The following is an 18,878-nucleotide window of genomic DNA, read 5'->3' on the forward strand; positions in this document are numbered from 1 at the left end:
TGTCGTGTAAATGTAACCTTATTTTTCACTTTTGAACAGTACAATTTTTCAAAATACTATGATATAAAAAAAATGTATATTGTATATGGCAGATCATTGTTTGCTGTTTGAAAATGTGTTGATCTCATTGACCCTCTGTCTGTCTCCGTCTGTGGTTTAGGTTGTGTGGTGACAGCTGAAGCCTTCCTATGAGGTGAGCATATCCCTTTGGACCCTCGGCTCCCCTCCCAGTGCCAGCAGCAGCAGGACTAAGGGATGTCACAAGTATTCCTCCTTCTGACCCTACTCAGTTTCTCCTCCTGCATCCAGGTCAGAAATTATTCCCCTTCCTCTCTTTTTTCTCTCACTGTCTTTTAAAGTGACTAGATGACCGTGAAAATATTGTTCCGTCATTTGCGCATTTGTTACACACATGCTCGCTGCATGTTTGTTATGTACCGTAGCTCTCAGTATTCTGAAGAGGAAGCAGTGGTTGTACTTCTTTATATAATACCTACTGTTGCATATATCCGTTTAAAGCAGTTATTTATACAAAAACTAATTATCGGGACAAATGTCACCCTGTAACTCCATCAGGACGTGGGGCATGGCTCATATAATAGGGACTGTCCTGATTTTATCTGGACATCTGGTCACCCAGACTGGAGCTTGACTAGGCCTTTTTTAAAGGGATAGTTCACCCAAAAATGAAAATTTGATGTTTATCTGCTTACCCCCAGGTCATCCAAGATGTAGGTGACTTTGTTTCTTCAGTTGAACACAAATGATGATTTTTAACTCCAACCATTGTGGTCTGTCAGTCGTATAATGCATGTCAATGGGAACTTCGTCTATAAGAGTAAAAAAAAAACATACACAGACAAATCCAAATTAAACCCTGCAGCTCGTGACGACACATTGATGTCCTAAGACACAAAATGATCAGGTTGTGCGAGAAACCGAACAGTATTTATATATAATTTTTTAGCTCTAAAACACCACTATGTCCAACTCCCCTCCACAAATTTTCAACTTAAAAAGTGCCAATTTTAAAAGATTATAATTTAAGTATTATCAGCAAACAGTGAGCAGAGGACAAATATGCTACATGCACCTCTCAGGTCTTTTTTGAGTTGGCTAAGAGTGTTATGCAACTCACTGAAGATTAGATTAGGCATTAGTTCAGCATATTCGTGTGAGAAAAAAATATAATAACATCACAGTTGTTCATTAATGAATCCCAGCTTGCAGAAGTTCTGCAGTCAAAGTGTTTTATGGCTATTTTTTTAACACACCACCTAAACTCAGAGTGAGTGACACAACACAAAAGCTTTGTTGATTGAAATGGGAGCGTTCACTTGAGTCCAAGACCCGAACTGAACTATGTTCTCATACAGTCACTAACTCATGTTATCCAAAGCTGTTGCATGGTGGTCTGACTGCTGTTATGATACTTACATAGGGCCTTTTAGTCACCATCTACTTTCACTGAATAGCAAAGTGCAGCCTTGACATTCTGCTAGCTAACTTCTTTTGTGTGTTTATTAAAAAAAAAATTATATTTGTAATATTATTTTAAGTGACATGAGAGTGAATGCAAATAATGACAAAATGTTAACCTTTCCATGCGGTCTCACTAATCGGATCTTACAGGTGGCATCTGCTGTATCCCTCAAAACGTTGATGGCAAGATGGATGATGTACCGAGATGAATGTTTTCGAAATATCAGCAGAGAACCGCCGATGACAGGTGAGGCATGGCTTGAGACACAGTTGACGTATAAGTTCATAGATCATATCAACAGCGATGATGAAAGTGGGATGTGTGTTAGAAAACAGTGCTGAGCCCTCAGATTAGGGGTCATGTCACATACAGATCCTGTCCAGCACAGCAAGCAAAGACTAGGAGACTTTAACATTAACGGTTGTTTTCCAGGTGTGGTGTGCAATCGAACGTTTGATAAGTATGCCTGCTGGCCGGATGCTCTGCCCAACACTACAGTGAGTGTGGCCTGTCCCTGGTACCTGCCCTGGCACAAGGAAGGTATTGTAACATTTCTAGGTCATGTTTCACACCAAAATCAAATGAAAGAAAGATATTTTAAGACTATACAGTACAAACCTGATTCCAAAAAAGTTGGGACACTGTACAAATTGTGAATAAAAAAGGAATTCAATAATTTACAAATCTCATAAACTTATATTTTATTCACAATAGAATATAGATAACATATCAAATGTTGAAAGTGAGACATTTTGAAATGTCTTGCCAAATATTGGCTCATTTTGGATTTCATGAGTGCTACACATTCCAAAAACATTGGGACAGGTAGCAATAAGAGGCTGGAAAAGTTAAATGTACATATAAGGAACAGCTGGAGGACCAATTTGCAACTTATTAGGTTAATTGGCAACATGTTTGGGTATAAAAAGAGCCTCTCAGAGTGGCAGTGTCTCTCAGAAGTCAAGATGGGCAGAGGATCACCAATTCCCCCAATGCTGCGGCAAAAAATAGTGGAGCAATATCAGAAAGGAGTTTCTCAGAGAAAAATTGCAAAGAGTTGGAAGTTATCACAATCTACAGTGCATAATATCATCCAAAGATTCAGAGAATCTGGAACAATCTCTGTGCGTAAGGGTCAAGGCCGGAAAACCATACTGGATGCCCGTGATCTTCGGGCCCTTAGATGGCACTCCAACACATACAGGAATGCTACTGTAATGGAAATCACAACATGGGCTCAGGAATACTTCCAGAAAACATTATCGGTGAACACAATCCACCGTACCATTCGTCGCTGCCGGCTAAAACTCTATAGGTCAAAGAAGAATCCATATCTAAACATGATCCAGAAGCGCAGGCATTTTCTCTGGGCCAAGGCTCATTTAAAATGGACTGTGGCAAAGTGGAAAACTGTTCTGTGGTCAGACGAATCAAAATTTGAAGTTCTTTTTGGAAAACTGGGACGCCATGTCATCCAGACTAAAGAGGACAAGGACAACCCAAGTTGTTATCAGCGCTGAGTTCAGAAGCCTGCATCTCTGATGGTATGGGGTTGCATGAGTGCGTGTGGCATGGGCAGCTTACACATCTGGAAAGGCACCATCAATGCTGAAAGGTAGATCCAAGTTCTAGAACAACATATGCTCCCATCCAGACGTCGTCTCTTTCAGGGAAGACCTTGCATTTTCCAACATGACAATGCCAGACCACATACTGCATCAATTACAACATCATGGCTGCGTAGAAGAAGGATCCGGGTACTGAAATGGCCTGCCTGCAGTCCAGATCTTTCACCCATAGAAAACATTTGTTGCATCATAAAGAGGAAGATGCGACAAAGAAGACCTAAGACAGTTGAGCAACTAGAAGCCTGTATTAGACAAGAATGGGACAACATTCCTATTCCTAAACTTGAGTAACTTGTCTCCTCAGTCCCCAGACGTTTGCAGACTGTTATAAAAAGGAGGGGATGCCACACAGTGGTAAACATGGCCTTGTCCAAACTTTTTTGAGATGTGTTGATGCCATGAAATTTAAAATCAACTTATTTTTCTCTTAAAATGATACATTTTCTCAGTTTAAACATCTGATATGTCATCTATGTTGTATTCTGAATAAAATATTGAAATTTGAAACTTCCACATCATTGCATTCTGTTTTTATTCACAATTTGTACAGTGTCCCAACTTTTTTGTAATCGGGTTTGTAGATGTCACCCTAACAATATTATGCATACATAATGGCAGTATTTTGTACTGATTTTTTTTCTTAAAAAAAAAAAAAAATATATATATATATATATATATATAATATTATTATATTATTACAGTAATAAGAATTTAAGTAAAACGTCCTTTATAGCGAATTGCAATCTTAATGGTCTTAAAAAAGGTTTCATTTTCTTTATGCAAAATATTGTTTTTTATTTTGGGGTGAAATATTAGCAGGACATGTATTGACAGGTTTCACTAAATTTATGTATGAGTAAATTCATATCAATAATAGTATGAAAAAATGTATTATATGTGGCTGCAGTTTAAATAATGCACTTCTTTTAGCTTAGCTCATATTCTTCCACTAATTTGACACATTTATCTCCATATGCAGTATTCTCTTGTGCTCACATAACACTCTCTTATGCACCCTGTGTGACCACTCCATCTGTGTATGTGTTTGTGTGTCAGTTCGACATGGGCTCGTGTATCTGGAGTGTGATGCAGATGGACAGTACAGCAAGCAGAAGAATGCCAGCGAATGTCAGTCACATGACCCCACACAAATCAACGTGGTATGTGAGAAATAGGTGATTGTTGTTAAAAATATCTATACAATCTTAAACATTTTAAGATCAATTGTGTTCATTTCTGCACCTCTAAAGGTGGAAAAAAAAACGAAACAACTTTTAAAATCTGAAAAGAGATTCCCTCAAAAGCCGGCTCAAAGACGTGTTCTGTGAATTCTGTCAAAATCTGCAGACTGGCTGCAATGTGTCAATTCACCCCGACTGCAAATCAGGGCAAAAGTTTGAGCTAAAATGTCATGTAATGGATTTTAGACTTAATGAAGTGTCTTCTTTTTTATTATCATTATGTGATACGTGTCAAACTGTAACAGACCACAATTGAACTGTCTGTATTCTCTTACCAGTAACCATAAGTGACTAAAGTAATATCAAAGATGGCAATGTCCATAAAACTGAAAAGTCTTATCACTTTTGACATGACAAGTGTCCAATCCAGCCACAAGTTCATCCATCATATCTTCAATAACCAACCTCAGCTTTAATATCTGGGTGGAGAGAGGAGAATTTGAGTCACGCATAGCACACAAACTTGCCAGGAGCATCTTTAATGGAGGACAGTGACTTTATCTAAAACCCTCATATCTCTGTCACTGTAAGTTACCTAAACCACACAGGATAATCAGCAACACATGGTAGACACATGTTTGTGCAGAGCAGAATGGCTCTCTCCCATTGTATGACATGACAGACAACTACCTGTACAGTCCGGTTCCTTTCACACAGTGCATTTTTTTTTTCTTTTTTTTTTTTGAGAATGTGGTTGTGAGTCCAAAAAAAATTTACATTTATCAATTGTATGGGTGTGAATATAACTGTATTAAAGGATTAGTTCACTTTCAAATGTAAATTACCCATGATTTTCTCACCCTCAAGCCATCCTAGGTGTATACGACTTTCTTCTTTCTGATGAACACAATCTGAAATACATTAATACATATAAATGAATACAGAAGGCTATCTGGCGGAAGCTAGAAATTATATTTTATAACTTGTTAAATATGGATATTTTTCTTTCACAAACGCATTGCTTCACTTCAGAAGGTCTTTCTTAAAAGGTTAGTTCACCCAAAAATGAAAATTCTGTCATTAATGACTCACCCTCATGTCGTTCCAAACCCGTAAGACCTTCATTCATCTTCGGAACACAGTTTAAGATATTTTAGATTTAGTCCGAGAGCTTTCTGTCCCTTCATTGAAAGTGTATGTACGGTATACTGTCCATGTCCAGAAAGGTAATAAAAACATCATCAAAGTAGTCCATGTGACATTAGTGGGTCAGTTAGAATTTGTTGAAGCATCGAAAATACATTTTGGTCCAAAAATAACAAAAACTACGACTTTATTCAGCATTGTCTTCTCTACCAGAATCGTTTCCATTGAATTGATTCCATTGAATCTTTTCATCTGTCGGCGTTGGTAATGCACTTTTACGTCACCGTGGTTGTTTTTGGCGATTAGGACATCTGCGACATTTTGAAGCATCGAAAATACATTTTGGTGTAAAAACTACAACTTCATTCAGCATTGTATTCTCTTCCGGGTCTGTTGTCAATCCACGTTCACGACTCCGCTTCTTCTTCTTCTTTCCTGTTTTACGGCGGTTGGCATCCAGCTTATTGGTGCATTACCGCCCCCTTCTGCTCCGGGGTGGTTCTCGATTCCGCAGTGGTGACGTAAGACGCTGCTGACATGTTATCCAGTGCGTCCGAGCTTCGTTTACAGTCTGAGGGAGACGCACGCTGTATTCAAGCTATTCTACATTGTTTGTATTTTGGTATTGCTATATTTTTTAAAGTGGTGCGTAAGTGTGCATGTCGCGGATGTCCTAATCACCAAAAACAACCACGGTGACGTAAAAGTGCATTACCAACGCCGACAGATGAAAGGATTCAATGGAATCAATTCAATGGAAAGGATTCCGGAAGAGAATACAATGCCGAATAAAGTCGTAGTGTTTGTTATTTTTGGACCAAAATGTATTTTTGATGCTTCAACAAATTCTAACTAACCCACTGATGTCACATGGACTACTTTGATGATGTTTTTATTACCTTTCTGGACATGGACAGTCTACCGTACACTTTCAATGGAGGGACAGAAAGCTCTCGGACTAAATCTAAAATATCTTAAACTGTGTTCTGAAGATGAACGGAGGTCTTACGGGTTTGGAACGACATGAGGGTGAGTCATTAATGACATAATTTTCATTTTTGGGTGAACTAACCTTTTAACCCCCCCGGAGCCGCATGGAGTACATTTATGATGGATGGATGTACTTTTTTGAGCTTCAAACTCATTGGTCCCGTTCACTGCCATTATAAAGCTTGGATGCGTCAGGATATTTAACTCTGATTGTGTTCATCAGAAAGAAGAAAGTCATATACAGCTGGGATAGCTTGAGGGTGAGTAAATCATGGGTAATTTTCATTTGAAAGTGAATTAATCCTTTAAGGACTCAAATACAGGGCTGACAACCGTATTCTGCTGCTGTGTGAATGTGGCCATTCTGTATAAAACATTTATCAACATAGAATTTAACCTGTGTGTTCCTAATATAAAAGCACATTCAAAGTATTACTTTAGAAGTTGCTTTAGAGACTACAGTATGTTATTAATATATTACTAATACTGTCATGTAATCTAGTTCACATTCACCTGTCCATTTGCGTCATTGCCTGATCAGATGTATTTGTACATCTGTGCGCAGCAGCAGTACGGACGGATTCTCAGTCAGTTCCGGACCATGTACACCGTTGGATATTCTCTGTCTCTTGGGGCACTTGTGCTGGCGTTGGGCATCCTGGTGGCCTTTAGGTAACATTCAAGTCATCTATTCCTTCTGCTTACATTTTAAATTGAAAACGTGTTATTGCATCAGTTTTTGGATCTGTGGATGTGTCTACAGATCCAAGAGTGTAAACAGTGTAATGCTTTCTGACGTTTCATTCATTGCCCCTTGATCCCTGCAGGAAGCTGCACTGCATGAGAAACAACATCCACATGAACTTGTTTGCCTCCTTTATCCTGCGAGCCTCTTCTATCCTCATCAAAGATGCCATGTTGGAAAGGCCTGATACCTTCCATGTTGGTCAGGACATCACCACTGAACTGGAGGTGGAGTGGCTGGTTAAAAACGAGGTCTAATAACCTGCTGTCTTTCTTTCTTTATTAAACAATAATAATACACTACTGTTCAACTGTTTTGGGTTGTTAAGATTTCTCAATGTTTTCAATGTTTTGAATCAGTGGTTCGGAGCTTCTATCAAACTACCAAAGTCACGTGAACCATTGAAATTTCGAAACACTTATGACGTAACGAAGACTCGTTTACTAAAATCATGTGACTTTCACGCTCCGAATCACTGATTTCATCCAAAGATTCGTAAAGCTTCGAAACTTCATGTGTTTTGAAATCACCCATTATTAGATAATGTTGAATAAAGTTGTAATTTTGGTCGGGGGTTTTTTGGTGCATTTATAACATTAATGTTGAAATGTTTTTTTTTTTTTTTTTTCGTAGTCACATGGACTGTTTTAAATATATCTTTAGTAGCTTTCTGGGCATTTGAAAGTGTAAATTATCTTGCTGTCAATGGAGGTCTCACTGAGCCATTGGATTTTATCAAAAATATCTTAATTTGTGTTCCGAAGATGAACGAAGGTCTTACGGGTGTGGAACGACATGAGGGTTTTTTCAGGATTCTTTAATGAATAGGTCAAAAAAGCACTATAAAGTTTAGCCTCTAATATAAATTTAAACTAAAATACATTTTCATTTAATTGGAATTAACATTCAAGTGTCATGAAGGATGAAAGTGCCAATTTATTGCATCCTTGTATAAATTTCGTTAAAAAAATACTAACCCAAACCTTTGAATGGTAGTGTTTATCTCTAGATTCATGGACATTGTTAATAATCCTGTGCCTGTAATTATTTTAAAGGAATATTCTGGTTTATTTACAATAATTTGGACATTGACAGCATATTGTGAATGGGAACTTTTCTGTTCCCTTTGTTTGTTTTTGTTTTCATTCTACTTTTAAAGGATATATTTAATGCAATTTGTTAGAATCAGTGTCCCTAAAACTAAATGAATAAATATTACTAATATATTAACTACATTTAGCATATCCAACTTTATTCTTGTTAAAAATTAACTACTAAGATTTATGCTGTAAAATGTTCATTATTATTTTGTGATAATTACTATTAACATGCAGTATAAACTGTACATTTAACATAGAAGATTTCATTAAATCTGCTTCACTAAACAGCTTCTAATTTCTGCTTTTAAACTCTTTGGCATAAATAATTTTCAATGCTAATATGCTGTCCATGACCAGAAATGACCATGAAAAGCTACAAATGACCAAGAATATACCTTGAAATGCATGTTTGTATAGATATGAGTTAAATAGCTGTTTACTGGATAGAGGCGGCAGGTTAAAAATTAGCCTAACACTTTCAGTGACCCAAAAACACGTCAATGTGTGTGTGTTTCAGACGGCGGTCGGCTGCAGAGTTGCTGTGGTGATGATGCAATACAGCATACTAGCTAACAGCTACTGGCTGCTGGTGGAGGGCATCTACCTGCACAGCCTTTTGGTCGTCACAGTCTTGACAGAGAGAAATTACTTCGGCATCTACCTGTGCATTGGCTGGGGTGAGAGGTTCAAAGCTTTTACGCCGTGAACTCATTAACAGGGTTGAAGCACTTCCTAATACATGGCATGTCCAAACAGAGCACGGCAGATGGTTTATGCCTCATCTCACAAGCTTTCTCTCTCTCTTTCTCCCTCAGGTGCCCCTCTGATATTCGTGCTGCCGTGGGTAATTGTGAAGTACTTGTACGAGAATGAAGAGTAAGTTCTGGAGCGTCAGGCAGACTGATGAAAGCCAGTGCTCGTGAAGCAGTCATTGTGTTTTTGCGGTTGGAGAGTTGGCAGACAACAGTACTCTGTCATTGTAGCGTTTGTTTTATAACAAATCAAAAACATAAATTGTGAACACATGCTACCTTTATCTTAGACGCTCTGATGCTTTGCAGATATTCAGCTTCCCTATGATAAACGAGTATTGAGCACTTTTATGTACATGCACATCCACTTTGAGCTTTGCCTGTAGCAGCCAACATTGCCTTGAAATTTGTAGTGCGCTATAAAATCTCATAGTGTAAATCATTCATTCAGCCTCTGTTATTGTTGCAAAGGCTTTTAAGATGTGCATTTATTTTAATGCTGGGGTTACATGTATAGTAGTATCTATTTGATTTATATTTTAAAACCCGACTGCAGTACGTAATTCCCATAAGTTACACTTCTATGCAGAAAATGTATTGTAAGTACAACCAAAGACCTTAGATACATAGACGGTGCACTCATATTACTATAAATGGGAAAAAGTGAAACGCACAATATAGTGGAATAAGTCCCGCCTTCTAAATAAGAGAGCCAGTTGGCGATTGGTAAAGTCATTGCATCACTGCACCTGTCATTAGAATCTCTGGAAGCTCGTGATTTGAGAGTTAAGAAATTTCATTTATGAGACAGTTGTTGTCAGATTTCTTTGGTGATTTTAAATATGAAATTTAATCGTAAGCTTTGGAGAATTTGATGTTTTCCCATTCAAAGAGAAAGGAGCTTCACTTGACTGAAATAGCTGCCCTGACAGCAACAGATCCGGCCCACATCTGGTCCGCGTGTAATCCACATGTACCAGATCTGGGCCACATTATGTTGCTGTCAGGGTGCCCGAGAGGCATTTCAAAGATGGCCGCCAACTGAAATGACTTGCCTTAGAGGGTCTTTGGTAGAACTCTTGTTATAAATCTTATGACAAGAGAAATTTAGTCCCTTAAATGTAAAATAAGCATGAAGCACACCGTGTCCAAATACACTGACATTGTCATATGTGACCCGTGCTAGCAAAATGAGTCAGAATGCAGATGGGTTCATTTCAAGCTACAGGCAAAACAAGTCAAAAATGTAGATTTTGGTCGAATTTGAGGTTTTCACATTATTAGTTCATTAAGCCTTCATCTAGTAATCCAAATGCTTCAAATAGCAATTAAACATCTAAAGGTATCTTTATTTGTATGTTTTCTGAGATGACTACCTTTCCTTTGTCCATGAAAAATGCAGTTTTTCTCTGCTCGCTTCCGCTCAGCACAAGTTTTGTATCACTTTAAAGCACACAATTCAAACTTTATGAATATTTAGTGAATTCTCGATGACATGAGTCTGAACCAATGAAATGTGATTTTCAAACTCATGCTGATGTAAATGAATTGATCTTACTCATGCTGACTGACAGATCCAAAGCGTGCAAACAAAGATGCCTCAGCGCACGATCCTGATGTACACATATAAACAGAATTACAGCATTCCAAGTGAAATACTGAAAAAAGGTTAAATATATACATTTTCCTTTAGATATTTGGTTTTGACAAGGTATGTGCCAAATTAGGTGGGATTAGATGGTTTCGATTTGGATCCTTCAGAAAACTTTAACTCGATTTTTCTCAAAATTGACTCCATCGACTTCAAACAGGTGTGGCTCTGTCATTTTTTTGTCAGATTCCAACAAATCACACATTACTTTGAGGTTTTTTTAATAGAGATTGTGAAAATTTGCTCATTGCGACTCATTTTGTCAGCACGGTCACATATTTATTAACATGCTAAAACTATTTGAATAGTTATTATTATTGAATGTGCACTTGTAGTGTACTTAAAAGTATATTTGGTTACACTTTATCTTAAGGTGTCATTGTTATAGTGAATTATACATTTACTGTAAGTTCTTAAACATAGTAATTTACTGTATGATCTGTAAGTCCTACTTAAGTAGGTCCAAAAACGCTCTAAAGTTCAGCTAATTGCATCTAATAAACTTAAAATATAATATATTTTATTTTAATTTAACATTCAGTTAAGTCTCTCAAAACATTACATTCAGTTCAGGCTTAAATTTATTCTTTTAATGTATATTTTTTCCATAAAATGTACTCTTTATAAGTAAGCTAAAGTGTACTTTTTCACAAGGGATTTTGTCCAGTCACTTTCTAATATTTATTCTATACCTCACCAGAAGGCACAGTGACTGATATAAGTCGTGTGATTTGTATATCTTTAATGTGTCATCTCTGCAGGGGTTGAGGAAAGGTTCATACTCTCTCACACTCATCACCCCATCCATCCAGCTGTATTAAGCAGATAAAAGAATCACTCCTTCCTGTTGATAAGCTGCGCATCATCTCCACTGTCATCAGACAGCATGCTATCTGTCCGTGATGCTATTTGTTACCATGTCGCTGCGATTTTCCACACTGTCACTCCAGATACTGAGTAATGCTGCATTTTCAGTATGCATTGAAATACTACTACTTAAAAAAACTGCAATGCACTTGATTTGACCTTCCATTTCCAGTCTGATGAATCAGCCGGAAGTAATATCAGCCAGAACTGTAAACATCTTTTTCTTTATGCATTATTTAATAGAACTGCCAAAGAAAACTTCTTTTTTTCACACAAAACTGGAGTGTAAAAAATACAAAATGGATTAACATTAACTGGATGTTCTCATTCTGAATTAAAAAAAAAAAAAAAAAAAAAAAAAAAATGTGCATGATGGATTCATTTGACCACAAATAAGTACAGTAGTAAACAGTAAGCTCCTTTCTGAACAGTATTTTATTCAGTGGTGTTAAATGTACTATAATTCTGGCTATATTTAAACATGGTATTTTACTTGTACTTATATATCAATAAAAGTAAAATAAGAATCATTTTAAGCAACTAAACCTAAGACTAACCCTATAATAAGCATGTTTGTATGTAAGTATAAGCATGTTAAAAGGTACACTATGTAACTTTTGGACCTATAGCTGTTAAAAACAAAACGCATGCACTTTGTGGAAGAACACTGTTTTGGTTATGCTTCAGCTCTGGCTGAGCCTTTCTCACTCGCTGTGACAATTAACCTATAAGCCGCTCCCACACCATACACACATCAAAGTAACCAGAGCAACTTTTCTCTATTTACGGATGTGATGAGACATGAATGGGCGAGTGACGTATATACACAATTCCCTATGAAAATCTCCCTGCTAGGTATAAAATATAAACACTTCTAGGTTTATCATAGTGACTAAGTTTTAAAAGAGATATTTATTATGTTTTGACACTTTAAAATAAAGCATAACCTAAAATATTATATATTTAGACTATATCAACCCTATAAAGTCTGACATAATTGAAATAACATTGTCTTTATATGCAATTTTGCATATATTTACACACATTAATTCATTTGATACTCATATTTTAACATTTTTTGAAAAAAACAAAAACATTAACTAAACCTACAGTAAGGTGCTTCAGTCCAGTAAGTGTTCATAAGTGATCTATTTTGTGTGTGTTGAGTCTATTAAATGACAAGACAAGTAGGCCACATTTGCTCATTTACAGTGATGTATTTGATCTCTTGTTGTTGATCAGATGCTGGATGCAGAATATTCATATGGAGTACTGGTGGATCATTCGCTCTCCCATCCTGCTGGCCGTATTGGTGAGTGAGAGACTCGTTCATGTCCCTCATCAACCTCTCTTAGCTGTAATTACCTGCCTGAGTCTCCCACATCCAGAGCACTTTTAATGACACTTCACCTCCTGTAATGCCACTTTACTTCAACCCTTGAAGTCAACATGAATCCAAAATTGATTTTTTGCCTTGATTATCTGGAGATGGACAGGAAAGTAGAAGGAAAGAGAGGGGAATGGGTTCAGAACCTGCAAACACAACATAAGCAACACACCTCTTTAATGATGTTTTTGTAATCATTTAAAATAATTTAAAACATCTAATTGCTCTACACCTGCTGATGTCACAATCCCAATCAATCAATCAAATCGACCAACCAACCATGGATGATTGATTGATTGATTGATTGATTCTGAGCTTCTCATATATTTTTTGTCATTGGATTTTCTTTTTCACTCAGAATTGACTGTCTTTACAACTTCAGTGACCCAGTGTTTAAAAAGAAGGAGATTCAGAAATAATGCAATTAAACAACAACAACAACAACAAAAAAAAAAACAACCACACACAATTCATCAGTATTAGCTGTTGTTTTTTTAGCAAGACTTGCTGACCAAACAGCAATGCAAAAGTTGTGAGCTTTGAAATATATTTTTTCCTCCCATCACCATGTCCCTTAAGGGGCTCCATAAATAGGCATGATCAGTCTATATTAAAAGCAATATAATCACAAAATTAATGAAATATTAATAATGCAATTTCCTCTTCTGTCATTCCGATTCAAAATCCTGTAGCTATTTCAATTAAAATTCACATTTATGATTCGAAAAGAGGCGATTCTTAAATTCTGAATTTTGCCCAACCCTGACACCCATACCATATTCATAGTAAGAATTATCATAATAATGATATTACTGTGACTCAGCTTTGACTGTAATAATTTGACATAACAGAAGGAATATGAAGAACACAGGAAGGTTAAATGTTTTATGCTGTTTTATGCCTGGCAGTTTCATTTATGTTCACACCGTCACACCCCATTACATTGCATTTGCTTTAGCATTAAACACAGCATACAAAATTGAAGTCATTTCCATTATTCACAAAGCACAGTACCATATAATGTCGACTCTCGGTAAATCACGAAGCGACTACACGCAATATGTTTTAAGGTCTACTGCTATGATTTCAAAATATAGCCCTCCCCTCCTCCAGTGTCTTATTTCCACTTGATTGCATTGAAACGCGCAATACTGTGCAAAATTGCCCAGCATCCATAATGCTTACAATGGCTATGAAGTGCAGATGAGCATTTAGCAATGTGCAGTAATGTTTCTGCGTAACTGTTCAAGTGTTCCTATAGTGGGCAGGAATTCCTGTGTTTGAATTCTCACAGGGCTGGACTGTTCGACTACTGTTCCCAGACTCTGCCAAGCATTACTGACTTCCCCCACACTCCTTGCCGCCCTAGTCCCTTATCTGAGTCTTGAGTCATTTATTGTGCTGTGAGGGAACTGTTGTGTCAGTTTTGTCCTGCTAATATGATATAATGGTCTTAACCAGGACATTATGATGTGTTCTTCTCTTTCCAGATTAACTTCTTCATATTCATACACATCATCAAGATCCTCGTGTCCAAACTGAGGGCGCACCAAATGAGATATTCTGACTACAAGTTCCGGTGGGTGTCCTACAGTTTAAAGGGTTAGTTCACCCAAAACTGGAATGTGTGGCATTATTTATTCACCCTTATTTCAAACCTTTTGCTTTAGAGAAACAGAATGAAATTTTAGTTATTTGCTGAAAATCTCGTATCTCCTTCAATTCAGAGCCTACAGACATTTTGCATCTCAACTGGTTATGAGAGACTTGAAAACCAATAACATTTAGAACTATGAAGTAGTGTTGATGCACCATGCAAATTATTACATCAAAAATTTTTTATACTTGGAATATATATATAATATATATAGCCGAACCCCTTAGCTATAGAGTACTTGAAGTACCCCTTGAGATTTTAAGTTAATATTTCAATAATTTAAGGACGCATTGATATGTTCATAGTTCTCTGATGTTGGTTAATGGTAACATGACATGCAAGTAAAAAGATGAAATATTTAAACTTTTTTAGTAACATCATGTCCACAGCGGATGCGACAGATGTTGCATCACACTGCCCAGCAACAGCTTGAGGCTGTCTTCACTGGATGCGAACACGGGGCATTATTGACATAATCTTATTGTGTCTCACTGCACCTCATCCAGTGTAGACAGCATCACTGATCATAATGGGCTGTATTTGTCATGCCGCTCACGTCTGGTGTAGACACTGTGTAAGTTTTTTTTTTTTTTTTTTTTTCTTTCAAATTATTGATATATAGGGTTGCACATATATAAGGCTTATTATTTTGTTTTAACTCTCATTATAAATATAGGCATACTACTGTGTACTTTAAAAAAAAAAAAGATTCTAATAATTCAAATGTTTATTTTAATTTTACATTAATTTTAATTATTAGTTTTTCACTAACTCATGGACCTTCTGCAGTTACCTCATGAACCCCTGTTAGGAAAAACCGTTGTATAGAATATTGAGTATATTTTTCAAAACAACAGAAAGTAAGTCATACAGGTTTGGAACAATATGAGGGTGAGTAAATGATGACAGAATTTACATTTTTGAGTGAACTGTCCCATTAAGCATTTGCACAATATTGTGTGGTTGTTTCCAGATGACCTGCATATCTTTCTTTTTTCTCTCATTTTCAGGCTTGCTAAGTCCACCCTCACCCTGATTCCGTTACTGGGGATCCATTCGGTCCTGTTTTCGTTTGTTACTGATGAGTCTACCTCACATGGTGCTCTACCCCTGCGCCTCACAAAGCTCTTCATTGACCTCTTCTTTAACTCTTTCCAGGTCAGAAAGCCTCAATACAATTAATTTCAGAACTGTTTTCCTTTCAGTTTGTGAATTTTCAGTTTGAATTTGCAGACAATTCAAATAATTTCAACACAGTCACACAACAGAGCAATTTAATTTCAATATATATGTATATATATATATATATATATATATAAAATGAAACCTACTGAAACATACTGAAAAAATTGTTATTATATATTAGGCTTATTAGTATTAGAAAAAATGTCTCAGGTTATGACTGTAGCAATGGTGATCTGGAAAGCGGAGCAAGACATTACATCATGAGTTGATGCTATGTGAACGCACCTCGTGAGCTGGTGTCTGAAGCACGAGTTGCATGCCAATCTTGATTGGCTACCACAGTTTGGTGACATTACAGGCACGCCAGCAGAGTATATAAGGTCACCTAGAAAGAACTTCATCAGTTTAATTTGTCTGAAGGAGGACGTATAGGCATGCCGAAAGTATGGCAGTGTGCCCCAGTGTCTCATTCCCCTGCTCAGGGAACCATGATTACAGTTGTAACCTGAGACATTCCCTTTCTAAGTGGAATTCTACACTGCATCATGAGTTGACACTATAGGAACAAAACACCCACTATGCCATACTGAAGAAATGCCTTCCCACTGTGCTGTGAAATCACAGCTAAGTTGTAAACAATGATTGCCATAGAGCGTACCTAGTGACCCAGAACAAACAGACTGAGGCAATGTCCGCATCTCAATACCACCCATATTATATGATCTACGTGACTCAGGGGTACAACTGAATAGGTAGATCACAGCCTCATTGTGTCTGTCAACCAAAGAGGAGGGGCAGATTAGAGGAGTGCCACCCGGACCCTCAGCCATAGTTCTAGAGGGACAACCAAAAAAAACTAAATAACGACTTCAAAACACTGCTTCAGGAAGCTTTGGAGAATAATGAATCAGCGTGTCGAATCAGCTGTTCGGAGTGCCGAAGTCACGTGATTTCAACAGTTTGGCTGTTTGACACGCAATCCGAATCATGATTCAGTACGCTGATTCCTTATGCTCCGAATCTTCCTGAAGCAGTGTTTTGGAATCGGCCATCACTAAATAAGTTGTTAATTTGTTTTTTTGGCACACCAAAAATATTGTTGTTGCTTTATAATAATAATATTGAACCACTGTACTCACATGAACTGATTTAAATATGTTTTTAGTACATTAATGGATATTGAGAGAGGAAATGTCATTGCTGGCTATGGAGGCCTCACTCATTGGATTTCAACAAAAATATCTTAATTTGTGTTCCAAAGATTAACAAAGGTCTTACGGGTGTGGAACGGCATGAGGGTGAGTAATAAATGACATTATTTTCATTTTTGGGTGAACTAACCCTTTAAGCATCCCATCCTAAGGACCAGGAGATGCTTCACCATCATTCTCTCAAATGCCTGCTCTATTTAAAAAAAACACATATCATTGCTCTTTGGGGAAATCTGGCAAAAGAGCATTGGGATAGAGCACCACATCCAGTTCCACCCCTCTCGTTCTCTATCGCAGATCATCACAGGAGTGTGACTGCCCATCTTCTTCTGAGGATCGAAAGACTTTAAAGCCGAACCTCTAGAGAAACGCTCTACCCAATACCAGACTGATACCCAATACCTACCAGTACCTAGAGAGCTAGTTGACGTAAAGTCGCCTGACTCTAGTATTAACCTGAGGGCTACTGAGAGAGTGGAGCACCATAGTGCTCTCTTACCATTCTCTGCCAAGTAACTATTGCTCGCTCATGCAAGTAACTATTGTTGCCCATTCCTTCAGTTCCAGCAAACGACAAAGGGTGGGCTGCCAGCTGTGACAGAGCCCACTTTTATACTCTTTCCCAATACTCTTCACAAACCATTAGGAAAACATGCTGACATAGTTCTCCACTATGTCCGCACTTATCCCCTCCAGGTATAGACTGTGGGGGCAACAAATGCAGTGAGATGAAGAAGTGCAAAAGCTCATTCTCCTTACTGTTCTGCTCATCCATACATGGAAACAGACTGATGCAGCCCCTGATCTAGGAGGGGACTCAGATAGCTGCCCCTTCCCCAAGGAAAGTGCCAGCCCGTTACTCCATATAAATGTGATTCAACAAGAAGCAGAAAAATACTTCTCAGCCCCGTGCCAGCAAACTCGATGACAGAGAAAGTGAGACACTAATCTTTCGGTCATGTGTAGCCAAAAGACATGTCTAGCCTATAGATGTGATCACAGAGGGAGCACATAGCTAACACCTTTGCACTCCCAGTGCCAGAGGGAGAAGGATGACCATTGATGATGTGGGATGTGGGGATGAGGTAGCTCGCATATCCGTGTTCATTACGCCCCTTAACGTTGGCTTAACAATTCATAACAGGGCGTGAACACGGGCCGAAAACAGTTTCTCCTACGATCTTGCCACCTCAGTGTGGAGATCGGGGATGAAATGAAGGCTCACTTTGGAACAATTATGACCCGCGAAGAATCACTCATCCAACCTGCTTGGGGCAGATTCCTCTCTATCTACTGACTAATCTATTTTTAAATTGGCAAGGGTCACCAGTTCCTCGTTTGTGGGGGTGAGGGAGGAGACAGACTCACAAAACTCAACTCCCATCACATCTAGTTTCATAGAACAAGATCGGGCCAATAACATGCTCTCTGCCAGATTGGAAGAGGCCACCGGGGGAGCTTTCATTTCTGGCCTGAGATCTGAAGAACTAGTGGGCAATGCCTGAGAAAGGGTTAAACCCATTTCATGTTCATTTGCTACCTCCATCTGCGACCCCCATGGTCACAGTCAGGAGCCAGGCAGGAGTTGAGCTTCCTCACTGTAAAGCGATCATAGCGAGAACAACCAGCCCCCTTGAGGGCTGATTGAGCATGCTCCGCCCAAGACATATAACACTCAGATCGTGGCCATCTTTCGGAGTTATATATCTTGGGCACAGCATTACATCTCCTAAACATTTTTATTTATTTTTTTTACCCCTAGCCACCAACACAGAGATCACGTGCACAAACAAACAAACAGTTTTCTGAAAACAAAGAATCTAATGACATTCTTTCCAGGCGCTCTTATATACTCTGCCCCAGCACACCTGTGATGTCACCCAACTGCGGTAATC

The 18,878-nt window shown here is 38.0% G+C and overlaps 1 protein-coding gene across 8 annotated transcripts in view; it reads left to right on the forward strand.

The window, feature by feature from the left end:
- gcgra (glucagon receptor a) overlaps window positions 1–18,878 on the forward strand; it is an 81,192-nt gene that overhangs the window by 48,603 nt on the left and 13,711 nt on the right. For 5 of the 8 annotated variants that reach the window (XR_010894585.1, XM_067381393.1, XM_067381394.1 and 2 more), the window contains 11 exons: window positions 161–309; window positions 1,633–1,729; window positions 1,916–2,023; window positions 4,168–4,271; window positions 6,994–7,100; window positions 7,256–7,424; window positions 8,791–8,950; window positions 9,089–9,149; window positions 12,786–12,855; window positions 14,421–14,509; window positions 15,598–15,745. Coding sequence is in view for 7 of the 8 variants with exons in the window: in XM_067381393.1 (XP_067237494.1) it covers window positions 256–309; window positions 1,633–1,729; window positions 1,916–2,023; window positions 4,168–4,271; window positions 6,994–7,100; window positions 7,256–7,424; window positions 8,791–8,950; window positions 9,089–9,149; window positions 12,786–12,855; window positions 14,421–14,509; window positions 15,598–15,745 (1,167 nt within the window). In the remaining variant the exon portion in view is untranslated. Of the gene's footprint in view, window positions 1–160; window positions 310–1,632; window positions 1,730–1,915; window positions 2,024–4,167; window positions 4,272–6,993; window positions 7,101–7,255; window positions 7,425–8,790; window positions 8,951–9,088; window positions 9,150–12,785; window positions 12,856–14,420; window positions 14,510–15,597; window positions 15,746–17,033; window positions 17,071–18,878 lie in introns of all 8 variants that reach the window. The other 3 variants (XM_067381397.1, XM_067381396.1, XM_067381395.1) reach the window with 3 other exon arrangements.

Source organism: Chanodichthys erythropterus, chromosome 3 (assembly GCF_024489055.1).
Source record: "Chanodichthys erythropterus isolate Z2021 chromosome 3, ASM2448905v1, whole genome shotgun sequence".
In the NCBI taxonomy this organism is placed as follows: domain Eukaryota; kingdom Metazoa; phylum Chordata; class Actinopteri; order Cypriniformes; family Xenocyprididae; genus Chanodichthys; species Chanodichthys erythropterus.